The sequence below is a fragment of the Aphelocoma coerulescens genome, chromosome 3 (genome assembly GCF_041296385.1).
Source record: "Aphelocoma coerulescens isolate FSJ_1873_10779 chromosome 3, UR_Acoe_1.0, whole genome shotgun sequence".
NCBI lineage: Eukaryota > Metazoa > Chordata > Aves > Passeriformes > Corvidae > Aphelocoma > Aphelocoma coerulescens.
Genome location: NC_091016.1, coordinates 57937001 through 57949844, shown reverse-complemented (window position 1 = coordinate 57949844; position 12844 = coordinate 57937001). Strand labels below are relative to the sequence as shown.

The 12844-nt window shown below is 38.3% G+C and overlaps 1 protein-coding gene across 8 annotated transcripts in view; it reads left to right on the top strand.

Annotated features, from left to right (window-relative positions):
* The window catches only part of STXBP5 (syntaxin binding protein 5), a 108290-nt gene that overhangs the window by 21969 nt on the left and 73477 nt on the right, over positions 1 to 12844 (top strand). For all 8 annotated transcript variants that reach the window (XM_069010423.1, XM_069010422.1, XM_069010429.1 and 5 more), the window contains 2 exons: positions 8893 to 8974; positions 9778 to 9878. In XM_069010423.1, coding sequence (XP_068866524.1) covers positions 8893 to 8974; positions 9778 to 9878 — 183 coding nt within the window. The remainder of the gene's footprint in view (positions 1 to 8892; positions 8975 to 9777; positions 9879 to 12844) is intronic.

Below are 12844 nucleotides of genomic sequence, written 5' to 3'. Positions count from 1 at the left end.
TCATTTTGAATGAGAATATTTAAGAAGTCTCTCCTTCTGTTTTGAGCAGACAAGGGAAACTTTGTCCCAAGATACATTTATTCCATTATGTTTGAATTCCTAGGGTTTAGACACTGCTAAAAAGCAATAGCAGCTTTTTGTGATGCTGTGCCTGTGAACATCACGTCGGGTATTTGAAGATCTTTCAGCTTGCAACTGCTATGGATCTGGGGACAGATTATCATACCAAGTTGGTATAGACAGAAGAGGTAAACTTGTACCTGCCACCTGGATCTGGGATCTAAGTTTCTCCTTCTTGCCTAATACCATGGCAGTGTTGGTACTTCTAATCCATGACCTGCTTAGCACTCCAACAAGTAACTTTGCTGGTAACTACTTCAAAAAGCTGTGTAAGCAGAAACATGGTATACCTGTGTCACTGTATTGATAAAACTTCCAATGATTAAACTTCCTTCAGAAGGATGTTTGGAAGAGGAAGTTATTTCTGTCGTTAGCACGATGCAAAATGGTGTGAGAAACAGAAGGGTAGACTTAAGCCTCATCCACAAGTCAAGTGTTAAAAGACTGGGTCCAAAGGAAGGAGCTGATACCGGTACTGAGAGAGAAACTACAGCAAAGTCTGGGGGAGAAATTCATACACATGACCAACTTTTATTTTAATTTGAGATCTTCTTTAAGACCTCTTCCTATGCCTAAGTCACCTGCTTTTTCTGCTGCCTTTATCAAACCAAGTGAGTAAAAGTGGCTGTATGAAGAGTGGTAAGTTGAACAGCAAAGCATGGGGCAACACCTGGCTTGAGGTAATAAAGGATTTAAATGGGATTAATAATTAATTTGAGAAATCAGGCATTGGTGCCAAAAGGAAAATTGTGACAATAACCATAAATGTCTGCTGAGTGATAACAGAAGGGGGACACACAAGACAATGTAGCTTACATAAGTTAGAACAGTACCTGTGGTCTTATTCTATATAACCCCATAATGGTGTAAAGGGTTAATGAGGTACAAGTAAAATTGGCTCAGGAGACTACACTCACTGCTATGTAGTTTGTGAGGATGGGATTGGAGAATAGGCTTGTGTGTGAACAAAGCTGAGATGGAATGACTGGTGTTTATAGTTAGTCTTAGTCACTTCTATCCAGTGGTTGGTGAATTGGTAATAACTGAAGAGAATTTGCTTGTCAGACAAGAGTTAAGGGAAGTATTTTAGATTACGCTGTGAATGAAGAGAGATCTCTGGACCTAGCAAAACACTTTGCAGTCAGAAATAGGTGTTGACAGACAATAATTGATTGGGTAAGGATTGGCCATGTTCTTAGTAAATGTTAAATTGTCCTTTTATTAGATAACATCCATGGTTATTTATGCTTTCATAAGCTAAATTAAATAAGTATATAAATTCACTTAGCATCTAGTTCTAGAACATTACACTTGTTAATGCTGCTCTTGGCAATGTCTGTACAAAATATCTGGACTCTGGGAAGAGACATCATTCTTATTCCAAGTGTATATCAGTTCTAGGAGCATAGAATGCCCCTGCCTTTATTCTTGGCCAAGAAGCTATGCATGTAAAGAGGAAAAGCCTGGTTAATTATTAATATTGTGATCTGGTATGTTGAAGTTTGACTTGGACACTAAACTGGATTAAATGGATAACGGGTGAGCAGGACTTGGAAGCATGCAACAGACTACTAAGGTTTTTACCTCTGAATTTTGATGAAGTTCTTCAAAAATACATAATTATCTCCTGAATTTACTCTTTTGTGTGCAGTCTTTGGAAAAACTTTACTGAATTAGCAGCTGCCACCCATTTCACTGCATCTTGTGTAGTCATAGGAACCAGTATTTGTAAGTTTCCTACCCTTGTGTTCTACTGTTCTCCTTCTCTTCCATCCTACCCAGAAAAAGTACTGGGTTAGTCACCTTCTTTGCATTGTTAGTGCTGAAATACAGGTCTAAGACTGAAGGAGTGTGCAAAGTCAGTAAAATCAAGGAAAGCCTGTAGCCTTTTTAGGTTTTTTTCTTGTTTGGTCTAAATTGATGTTTTTACCTCTTCATTTAATGGCATGCTTTGCCATCTGTGAATTGTGCATATAGAAACTTATCATTAAAACCAATTTTGCTTCTTGTTTAATTTTAAGTCATTGGGGTGTTTTTTATCCTGTGTGCATTTGTACTGCTCAATTACATCTTGTTCCAATGAACGATTGCCTCTCACTGGAAGCTCTGAGAAAATTCTACCAAATACAGCCTTTACAGAAAAGTTGCTGGCACTTTCCATAGCTATTTGGGAAATGCTGTATTTGTGCATATTTATGTAAGCAAGATAGAAGTTTAAGAAGTGCTTTGATCCCTATCTGTTGTTAAAAAATGGATTGTATTTAAGTTACTGCTCCCTACCTGTTCACTATCAGTTTACAAGCAAACTAGTTCAGGCAGTGTTTAATTTTAAAATAGAAAACTCATGCAAATTGAGGCAAAAAAAGGTAGGTTTGTGCTTTAAAATAGCTACAACTACCTTTATACAAAAACCAGTTAACAAACTTTAGCTGAGATCTCTAGACTTTGGTATTTTTCAAAACAGAGCTCCTTTTTACTCTATCAGTCTGAGATTATTTTTTTTGCAAGTTAACATTGAATCATTTGGCTTCTGGTGTTTAAAGGAGCTGAGCATTGTTCTATAAACAGAGTAAATACTTAAGGAAGCTGCTCTGCACTTATTTAGAAATGAACATTACTGGTAGCTGATTTGGAATTTGAGAAATTGAGCTTCTAGCCAGTTGTTTAATCACCACTTGACTGGAAGTTCTAAAGCTGCAATAGCAAACAGCAGTAGTAGTTTGCTATACCCTGTTAAGCTACTGTGATATTTGTAATAGGATCTAACATCACTTTTTAAAATGTTGTGCCTGTTACCGCCCTCCCTCCTTACGCTCCCCCCGTCACCAAAAGGACAAATTATATTTTATCTTGTTTGGTAGTACATGGATGTGAAAGGTCAAAGTGTATTGTCTAGACAGTATTTGACTGTAGTATTTTCTGAGTTTTTGAATAACTGTCCTCTTGCTAAATAACTGTGTCTTGACAGATTGTTCTTTGAGATGGTTGCTGTAGATTATGTATGTGAAAGTAATAGTACTCATTGGATTTGATGAGATACAGTGGTGCATATTTTTTTTTAATGATTCAGGGCCTGATTAAGTGGAAAAACTGCTACACATACATGACTGTAGTAAAATATGCAGGTATATTATGCAGTCCTGGAGAGCTGTATGCTATGGACTGGTATACATAAGCATACATCGAGTCATCGACTGGTTTTAGTGTTTTGTATCCAATTCAAATCAGTGGTTTGTGTCTTTCTCTAGCCAATAATCCTCTTTTTTTGGTCAAAATTGTCAAATGTTTAGGTACTGTTGGGTGTTACAGCTACAGTTTTGAGAAGTATCTAGGAATGAATATTAAAAGCTGCTACAGTTTAAGATTTGTCTTAAAACTCTTGAGCTATTGTAACAGTGGCAAGTCTGATACCTGGTCTGTCTTTGCTGTACTATCAAGACTCTTTATAACAGTGTAATAAAAAAAAGATGTCAATACCTGTGTGGTGTTAGTTTGGAAAATAATTTAAATTATAAATGTCTTTGTATACCTCAGGGTAACCAGCCTGCTGAGCTGAAAGACAGGGACAGGAAGCAGAATTAGACCCCCTGTAATCCAGGAAGAAGCAGTTAGTGACCTGCTGAGCCATTTAGGCACTCATAAATCTGTGGGACCAGATGGGATTCATCCAGGTGTACTGAGGGAGCTGGTGGAAGAGCTCACAAAGCTGCTCTCCATCATTTATCATCAGCCCTGGCTACCCAGGGAGGTGGAGGTCGACTGGAGGTTGGCCAACATGGCATCCATCCACAAGAAGGGCAGGAAGAAGGATCTGGGGAACTACAGGCCTGTCAGCGTGACCTTGGTGTCCAAGAAGGTTATGGAGTAAGTTGTCTTGAGTGTGATCACATGGCACTTACAGGAGAGCCAAGGGTTCAGGCCCAGCCAGCATGGGTTTAGGAAACCGGGTGACCTACCTCGTGCATGAGGGGCAAGGCTGGGGATGTTGTCTACCTGGACTTTAGTAAAGCCTTTAACTCTGTTTCCCACAGCATTCTTCCGGAGAAACTGACTGCTCATGGGTTGCACAAGTGTACTCTTTGCTGGGTTAAAAACTGTCTGGATGGCCAGATCAGAGGGTGGTGGTGAATGGTGTCGTATCCAGTTGGTGTTCGGTCACAGGTGGTGTTCCCCAGGGCTCAGTGTTGGGGCCAGTTCTGTTTAATATCTTTACTGGTGATCTGGATGAGGGGATTGAGTGCACCCTCAGTAAGTTCACAGATGACATGAAGCTGGATGGGAATGTTGATTTGGTGGAGGGTAGAAAGGCTCTGCAGACAGATCTGGACAGGTTAGATCAATGTAGTGAGGCCAGTGCTATGAGGCTCAATGAGGCTGAGTGCCGGGGCCTGCACTTCAATCACAACAGCCCTGTGCAACACTGAAGGCTTGGGGAAAAGTGTCTGGAAAGCTGCCCAATAGAAAAGGACCTGGGCGTGGTTTTGGCAGCTGACTGAACATGAACTAGCTGTGCCCAGGTGGCCAGGAAGGCCAGTGGCATCCTGGCCTGTGTCAGCAATAGTGTGGCCAGCAGGACCAGGGCAGTGATTGTCCCCCTGTAACCAGCACTGATGAGGTCACACCTCGAATGCTGCGTCCAGTTCTGGGCCCCTCACTACAAGGACACTGATGTGCTGGAGCATGTCCAGAAAAGGGTAACAGAGCTGGTGAAGGGTCTGGAGCACAAGTCTTGTTAGGAGTGGCTGAAGTAGCTGGTAGTGTTTAGCCTGGAGAAAAGGAGGCTGGGGAAGACCTTACCACTCTCTACAACTGCCTGAAAGGAGGGTGTTGCCAGGTGGGGATTGGCCTCTTCTCCCAGGCAACTGATAACAGGACAAGTGAACATAGTCTCAAGCTGTGCCAGGGGAGGTTTAGGTTGGATATCAGGAAAAATTTCATTATGGGAAAGGTTGTTGAACATTGGAATGGACTGCCCAGAGAGGTGGTCGAGTCACCATCCCTGGAGGTGTTCAGGAAAAGACTGGATGTGGCACTTAGTGCCATAGTCTAGTTGATAAGGTGGTGATTGGTGTAAGGCTGGACTTGATGAACTTAGAGGTCTTTTTCAATCTAAATGGTTCTGTGATTTTGGACAACTGCCTTATGCTAAGGGTTGAACTGATAGCTACAGGTTTTGCAACTGTCTTCTATGTCAGAGGCATCAAGGTGAAGAATGCCCCATTATTCCCTAGATCTACTTAGAGTAACTAAATAATTAAAAAAAAAAAAAGACTGGTCTTCTCTGATTTTCATGAATATTCTGGAATTAATTTTTATTTTTCAGACATGATTTCTAAGGGCAGATGCGAACTGAGTTGCTGCTATGTAGCTAAGCTATAAATAATAGTAATAACTTTAAAAAAGAGTATTTTGCAGAGACAACTTGCATATTGCTAAATGAAATGCCTAAAGTGTAAGCTTAAGTCTGAAGCTTGTTTGAAAAAATATCTTTTGGGAAATGTTGCCTGTCTCATAAATTAAAGTGAAATCAGTGTTATGGGATATGAATTCATGTGTTATGTGATACTAAATTAAGGTCACACTGTGATTTTCTTGTGTATTACCTGCACTTCTAGCAGTTATGAAAATGAACACTGATGTTAGGACATGAGCATGTTATCTCTTTATTCTCTCAGGCACAGCTGTTGTCTTTTGTTTTCTTAAAAAATATCCTTGAAGACAATGAAATACTAGTGTTTTCCAGGGTTAATTTCCAAAAGGCAGTGGGGAACATGGAAGCAATATTCAAAGGTACAGCTGAGAAGCTATTAATTTATCCAATTTGTTACTATTTGGAATAGGGAATGAAGCAGGAATAGTAGAATGAACTGCTGGGAATTGAAGGAGCAGGGATGGGTCTTTGGAAAACTGCTCAGAGCAGACTGTTTCCTCTGAAGCTACCCTAGGTCTTTGGCAGAGTTTTTCCTGTCTACCAAATTAAAATGCTTTGCTCATCTTGTCATTATTCATTATAATTTTTGCCTGTTTTGGGAACGACTATGTAGGAGATGATCGCTGCTTAGTACAGGGAGCTCTCTTGCCTAAAGCACACATACACAAGTGTAGCGGATTTGGGCAAACTGCATTTCCTGGGCTGCTGCCTGTTTTGTGTGGTTGAGAAATGCTTCACATGTACTGAAATGGGCATGTATTATCCTTCCACAGTCAGGCTTTGTGACGTGCTTTTTCAATTCCGCATACCCCGCAAAACTGGGAGGCTTTGCATGGCTTTAGAAAAGAAGATTAATGCTGGTTAGGAGGATGATATTAATTTGAGATGAGAAGAATAATTTTAGCTACTAGGTGAAAAAGTGAAGATGCCATAATCCTTAAGTAAAGAAACTAAAGAAGACTAGCTGCAAGGACTATTTTTTTTTTTTAATGACAGCAAGCACTACAGAAGAGGCCAAACTATTTTCACATCTGGATGGGAGTTTCCACTAATTGGTCAAAGAGGGATTTGCTTTGAATATATAAAACTTGTGTGATCTTACTCCTAGTGCTGCATATTTACTGATTTATGGAAAAATGGTTCAGGTGTCCCAGAAAATGTGGAAGAATTTTTTGTTTAAGGAAACATTGAAATATTCTTAATAATGAAACTTTTACTGACTAGTAATAACAGTGCTTCCAGAAATATTAGCATCAGAAATGCTTGCAGAAAGCATCTGAGGAATAGAATTTGAAGGAAGAAGTAACTCGAGCAGTCTATGGACTTATGTTTTTCTGGGTCATATTCCTCTTATTTTGAAGCAAGGTAGCTGTAGAGTCTCAATTCCAAATAAACTCTGGGTTTATGAGCAAGGTTTGCATTTAATTATGTTGGAAAATGATGTTCAGGGGAGGGCCTGGGAAAATCTTTTATTAGAACACTACCTGTGTCAGTGCAGATAAACAAGTTTTATTCCTGTATTTTATTAATTCAATTCCTGTAAGCATCTGAATCTCACATTTGGAAATTGTTTTTGTCTACTGCAAATAATTATTAATTCAAGTGAATGCAGATGCATGAGGAAGGCCGAAGGCCATCAGCTCTGAAACTTATGTTATTCCTTGTGGGTTTTTTCAATCTGCCAATTTGTGTAGTCAGTCCATAGTTAATGTAAGAGCAATGATTTTACATTAAAAGTATTCTGAGTTTGTATCGGAAGGTATCGTTTATGGGGACAACACCCCCTCCACTCTTTTTTTTTTTTTTAAGATATAAACTGTGACTGGAATACAGATGAGTTCATTGTAAAAAAACATATTGATAAGAATGTAAAATAAAAGCAAAAAAACAGTTGAGGCTCACTGACTCTTTAAGTCCTTCCATGGCAGAACAAAATTAAATTACTTACTCTGTTTGGGGAAGAAAGCTGGTATTAAGTTTGGGGGATTATTTAACATCTGTTTAGTGTATATCTCACCACTTAGCTGGATGTTATGCAGATTCATTAGTCTAGAAGAATGTGATTCAGGTTTTAAAGTTTAAAATATTGCAGTGTGTTGAAGCAGACTTCTCCCTGCTGTTTTTCTACTTACATTTTATTTTACCAGCTTAGAGGCTGAGCAGGAGATGTGTCTGAGTTTTGATTTGCATGCAGCCTAGTAGTCTTTTTCAGCCTTCCAACTGCCTGTAGCATGAATGCACATGTTTTTTAAGAATGCACATATTATCCACTTTGTTTCTTTTCAGCAATTTCTCAGTAAATGGAAAGCTTGCAGAATGGGTGAGAATTACACTGTTTTATTAATTTTTTGCATATACTGAGAGGAAAAAGTTGTACATACATTCCCTGTTTTGTATACAGCTTTGGAATAATTTCCTTTCTTCCAAAAACTAAGGTGCTTCTTTAAAACAAGAAGTGTTCAGCCCTGACAAATTATAGTCCAGAAACCCTGGGCATACAATAATGATGAATTACTGACCAGTTTGCTTAATTCCTCTGTTATTTCTGCTCGATCTCCTAGACGTTAGAGAACTTAATTTTGTATCAGAAGCAGGTGCATGACCACATATAAAATACAGAATGTTTGTAACTAATATATGAGTTAAGTATGGAGAACTAAAAGAATCTGTTTGGTGCTGCTTCTATCAATATTCATTATGGAAGGATAGGACCAATTTACATGTGAGAGTGAAAATGAGCAAGCTTTTGTTATCTCATAGCTGGTGTGAATCCAGGAAGTCTTCATACAGAGATCCTGGGAATTTACATTATACATAATTTTCCATTGACTCCTCCATATTTTGGCTACTGATCTTCTCATCTCTGTCACAGCAGATTTTTTTTTTAACATGCCTTACATTATTCAGCTCTTTTTACCTTAAGTAATGTTTAAATGGTGAGAAAGATCCTTTGGCATTTGAAAAATGCAATTATTTTTTTATGATGTTTATTTAGATTAACTTCCTTTTATTCTAGTTCTTATATTTAACATTGTTAAAATAACTGCTTCAACATTCTTCAAGTTCTCCATGATGAAGATTCCCTTAAATCACTGTAAGTTAAGCAGTTGTACATAATTTTTGTATTTCATAGTAGGTCTTTCAAATTTTGTGTTACTTTGTGGCATTTATAAACTACTGTTTTGGTAACAGCTCTGTGTGATTAGATATGTTGAGTGCACTAGCTAGAAGCAGGATGTTAGCCTGTGTGAATGTGGTATTAGTGAAAGTGAAAATGCTGGTTATGCTGTGTGTTTTGTTTGTTACATGCAACAATTATTCCTTAATGGTGCCAATTCCAGCTTTGGTCGGCCAGGAGTTGAATGCTACTGTCAACATGACAGTGGAGCTGCAGTAATCCAACTTCAGTTCCTGATTAATGAGGTTAGTAAAATGATTTATGTGTAATTCAGAGAAGGTATGGAGCATATTTTCTTTAGTTTTTCATTAAGGAAGCATTAAAATTAGCTAATATAAGTGATGTAGCATGAATAGCAAACAGAAATAACAATTATAAATAAATTAACTTTTTGAGTTTTGGAAAATGCTTGACTAACTGCTGAAAATATCTTTGTCTCTAGAGTAGTCTTTTGTTATAAGCAAGAACTAGGAATATCATTTTGTGTCCTTGAACATTGCAAGTTATCTTTGGAAGTGGTGAAGTACTTTTCCAATAGTACTACCAGTTTCAGTAGGTACTTAGTTTTATTTTATAGAGCTACTGTCTTAGACATGAACTGAATAATGCTGCCTCAGTTTCAGATGTGTTTCTCTAGGGATGTAGCAGCTGAGATCTGACAGCAGTGCTGTTCTTGAGCTAGCTAGGGACAGGTTTTTAGAGGGACCTCACTAGCTTTCTCAGCACATAGATATTAGTAGTTCAGTTCATTGCTTGATTTGTCTATAGAGATGGACATGAGGAAACTGATGAGCACACACTGGAAAAAGCTCCTTCCCCACCACCTCTCAGTATAGTACTGAAACAAATATGAGTGAGCTGAACAACATGTGATCACATCAGTTGTCTCATTCCTGCTACTTAGAACTTATCTGTGCTATGGTGTTGATGCACATGCTTACACATTTTTTTCCTCCTGGTAATAAATACGTAGTGTATTTCCACTGTGATGAAACACTGTTCCTAGGGTGATGAAAACAAGTTGACTAAAATGTTTTCTTTCTCATAGGGAGCTCTTGTGAGTGCCTTGGCTGATGACACCTTACACCTGTGGAACTTGCGCCAGAAGAGACCTGCTATACTTCATTCACTCAAATTTAACCGGGAACGGTAGGGACTGGGTTATTATTGCACTGCCCCTTAGCATCACATTGCGTGCTATTGTAAGATCAGATTTTAGTAATGCAGACCAGGTCCTAACTTGGTACATAATTGAAACTGGGCTTACACTGGGTTTGAATTTCAATCTGCTAGGGCCCTAAGTAGTTGTGAATAGACACACTAGTGACCTAAACTGAGATGTGTTTTCTATCACTTTATGTATTGCATTGCTGAACATCAATTTTCATATCTTAAAAAAGTGGTGGGATAAAATACTTTGAATATATGTCTTCAGAGGAATTTTGGAACAAAAGGAAGTGTGTGCACCAACAAGACAACAGGAGAACTAATTCAATTTTTTACCTGGAATTTTTTCTCCGTTGATGGCAAAGCAGAATTCTGTAGTGTTAGAGCTCTTGTTTATATCAGAGTAGCTGATATAACAAACAAAACAACTTGGGTTTTGACTAAAAATTTTTATACTCAAGTAATAGAATTGTAAGCAAGCTAAAGAGATAGTTCAGATTAAATTTCTAAAAGTCAGTTGACTAAATTTCTGAAATTTTTTTTTAAAAGCAAGTATTTCTTCTTTTCTAGTATATGTAAAGTCTCAGCTGGAATTCTGTGCTTGCTTTTGAATAGAATGCATTAGAGATGGACTGCTTGAGGAGCTCAAAGAATACTAGCAAGAACACAGAATAATCTGTGACTTTTATCCCTTTTGAATAGGGCAGGAGGTAATAAATTTTAAGTAATGGGTAGCAACAGAAGAAGTTAAATACTTATGTAATACCTTCTAATGTAGTGTCAGGTAAAGTGTTAAACAAACTGTTGGGTGGGTTAAATGGTAACCTTGTAGTTTTAAAGAGCACATTATGAACAAGTTCATCAGGACCAACATGAATGCAGACTACTGGGTTTTTCTGTAATAGAGGATTCCAAGTCCCTTTTGAAATTATTTCTATAATCACCATGCATAAAATCTGACCAGGGCCTGTAGGAATAGGACAAGGGGTAATGACTTGAAAGTGAAAGAGGGTAGACTTGGATTGGGTATTGAAAGAAATTCTTCACTGTGAGGGTGGTGAGACACTGTAACTGCTTGCCCAGAGAAGCAGTGGATGCCTCATCCCTGGAAGTGTTCAAGAATAGGTTGGATGGGGCTTTGATCAACTATCTACTGAAAGATATCTTTGCCCACAGCAGGTGAGTTGGACTAGGTGATCTTTAAAGACCCCCTTCAGGCCCAGACAGTTCTGTGATTCTGAACTGTTATACAGAAAACAGAAAGCTTTGTTAGCTGAGGCAAATTCTCAACCCCAGAGGAGTGATAGTGTTCCTTTATACAGCATAAAAGTCAAATGGAGAGAAATGCAGTTTATAACCCCTAGTTTATTGAGGGTTGTCAAAGTGTAGGAGATACAATAGTATGTCCAAACTGAATTTCCGACCTCTCCCTTCCTTTTTTTTAGTGACTTTTCTCTTGTAGTGTCTACTTAAGTGTCAGTGTAAAATTAGGGTTTGTATCCTGAAATCACACTTAAACGTGGGCTTCTAACTAATGCTTTAAAACAGGTGTCTGAAGAGGTGATTCTGATTGTGTGCAAATCTGTTGTAAGCTGGCTTAGAGTTTTAGATGTATGGGTATCTTTGGTTAAGCAAAGTGAAAGTTTTAAGCTGTCCTTTTTCTGTAAATATGATGATGTCGGTAGCAAAACCTGTCAGACGGAGTTGAGTGTGGGTAGAAAGGAGGCTCGGTCACTGATGTTGCTTTAGTGGCTGAATTAGTTACTAATCCTGTCTTGCTAAGGTAGGTAATGAGAGCACCATAGTTACCATGAGTGGTGTAAGCACAGCTTGGGACAAGGGCTTATTCTTCCAGCAATTTGAATTTTAAAATATCTATTATAAGAATATATAAAAGTAGCCAGAACACTTAAGATTCCCAGATATGTCAGACATTGTCATAGCCACTTATGTCATGCTGGATGACTGTTCACTGTTTTCAAATATTCTGTTTTCTTTTGACTAGTTTATAAAATAACATGTAATTTAATTATCAGGTAAATATTTTGATTTGAACTCAAACTGCAAAAAATTCACTGTTGAATAATTCTAAGTAGGGGCCTTTATACACTCAGCTCTTAGTAATTAATTATGCCTAATACTTTCAATGTGCTGTATGAATCTGAAGTAAATGGGCTTTTCTTAGGTCGATTTTATGGTGTATATTAACAACTAAGTTTGAGGAGAGCATTCATGAATAAAATTGAATCTTCTCTGTGACAAGTCACCCTTAAGGGGAAGGAAGTACTTAAGATTCAGGAGTGTTCATTGGTTGAAAGGAATGTCAAAAGAGGGTCCACAATCAATCAAAATTTTATTGATAGATTACACACTTGGTATGGAAATGGGTATTTAGTCCCTGCCCTACTATGTAACCACATGGCAGTGGATTTTGGATAAAGGGGTAGGGTGAAAGGGAAGAGGGGAATTAAAGGGGGAGAGATGAGCTAAAATAAAAAAAGAGTGAAAGAAAAAAAGAAAAGAAATTAAAGAGAGGGATGAATTAAAGGAAAAGAGAAAAAGAGAGGGAAAAGAGAAGTAAAGAAAGGAGAAAAGAAGGATGCTGAAATGACAACTACTGATCTATTTTTATCTAGCTGATGGAATGTCAGTCCTGGTTTCAGCATTGATCCAGCTGCCTTGGTCTGGCTGATGAGAGGTCCAGGATCCTGGGGACATTGCCCAGGCTTGGGGGAGTACCTTTGTATGGGCAGGTTTCTTCTCCACCTCACAGATAGGTTTCTTGCTTTCTATGTAAATTGGTTATGTACAGTCCATTCTTTCAGGCCTTTCTGGAAATGAGTCAGAGGGATTTGGGGGTCTTTAGTGGTTCTAATCCCAGCTTATTGCCGCGTCCACTTCCTGCCACTCATTCCTGCACTTGCATTATACTGTGTTGTGTTTTTTCT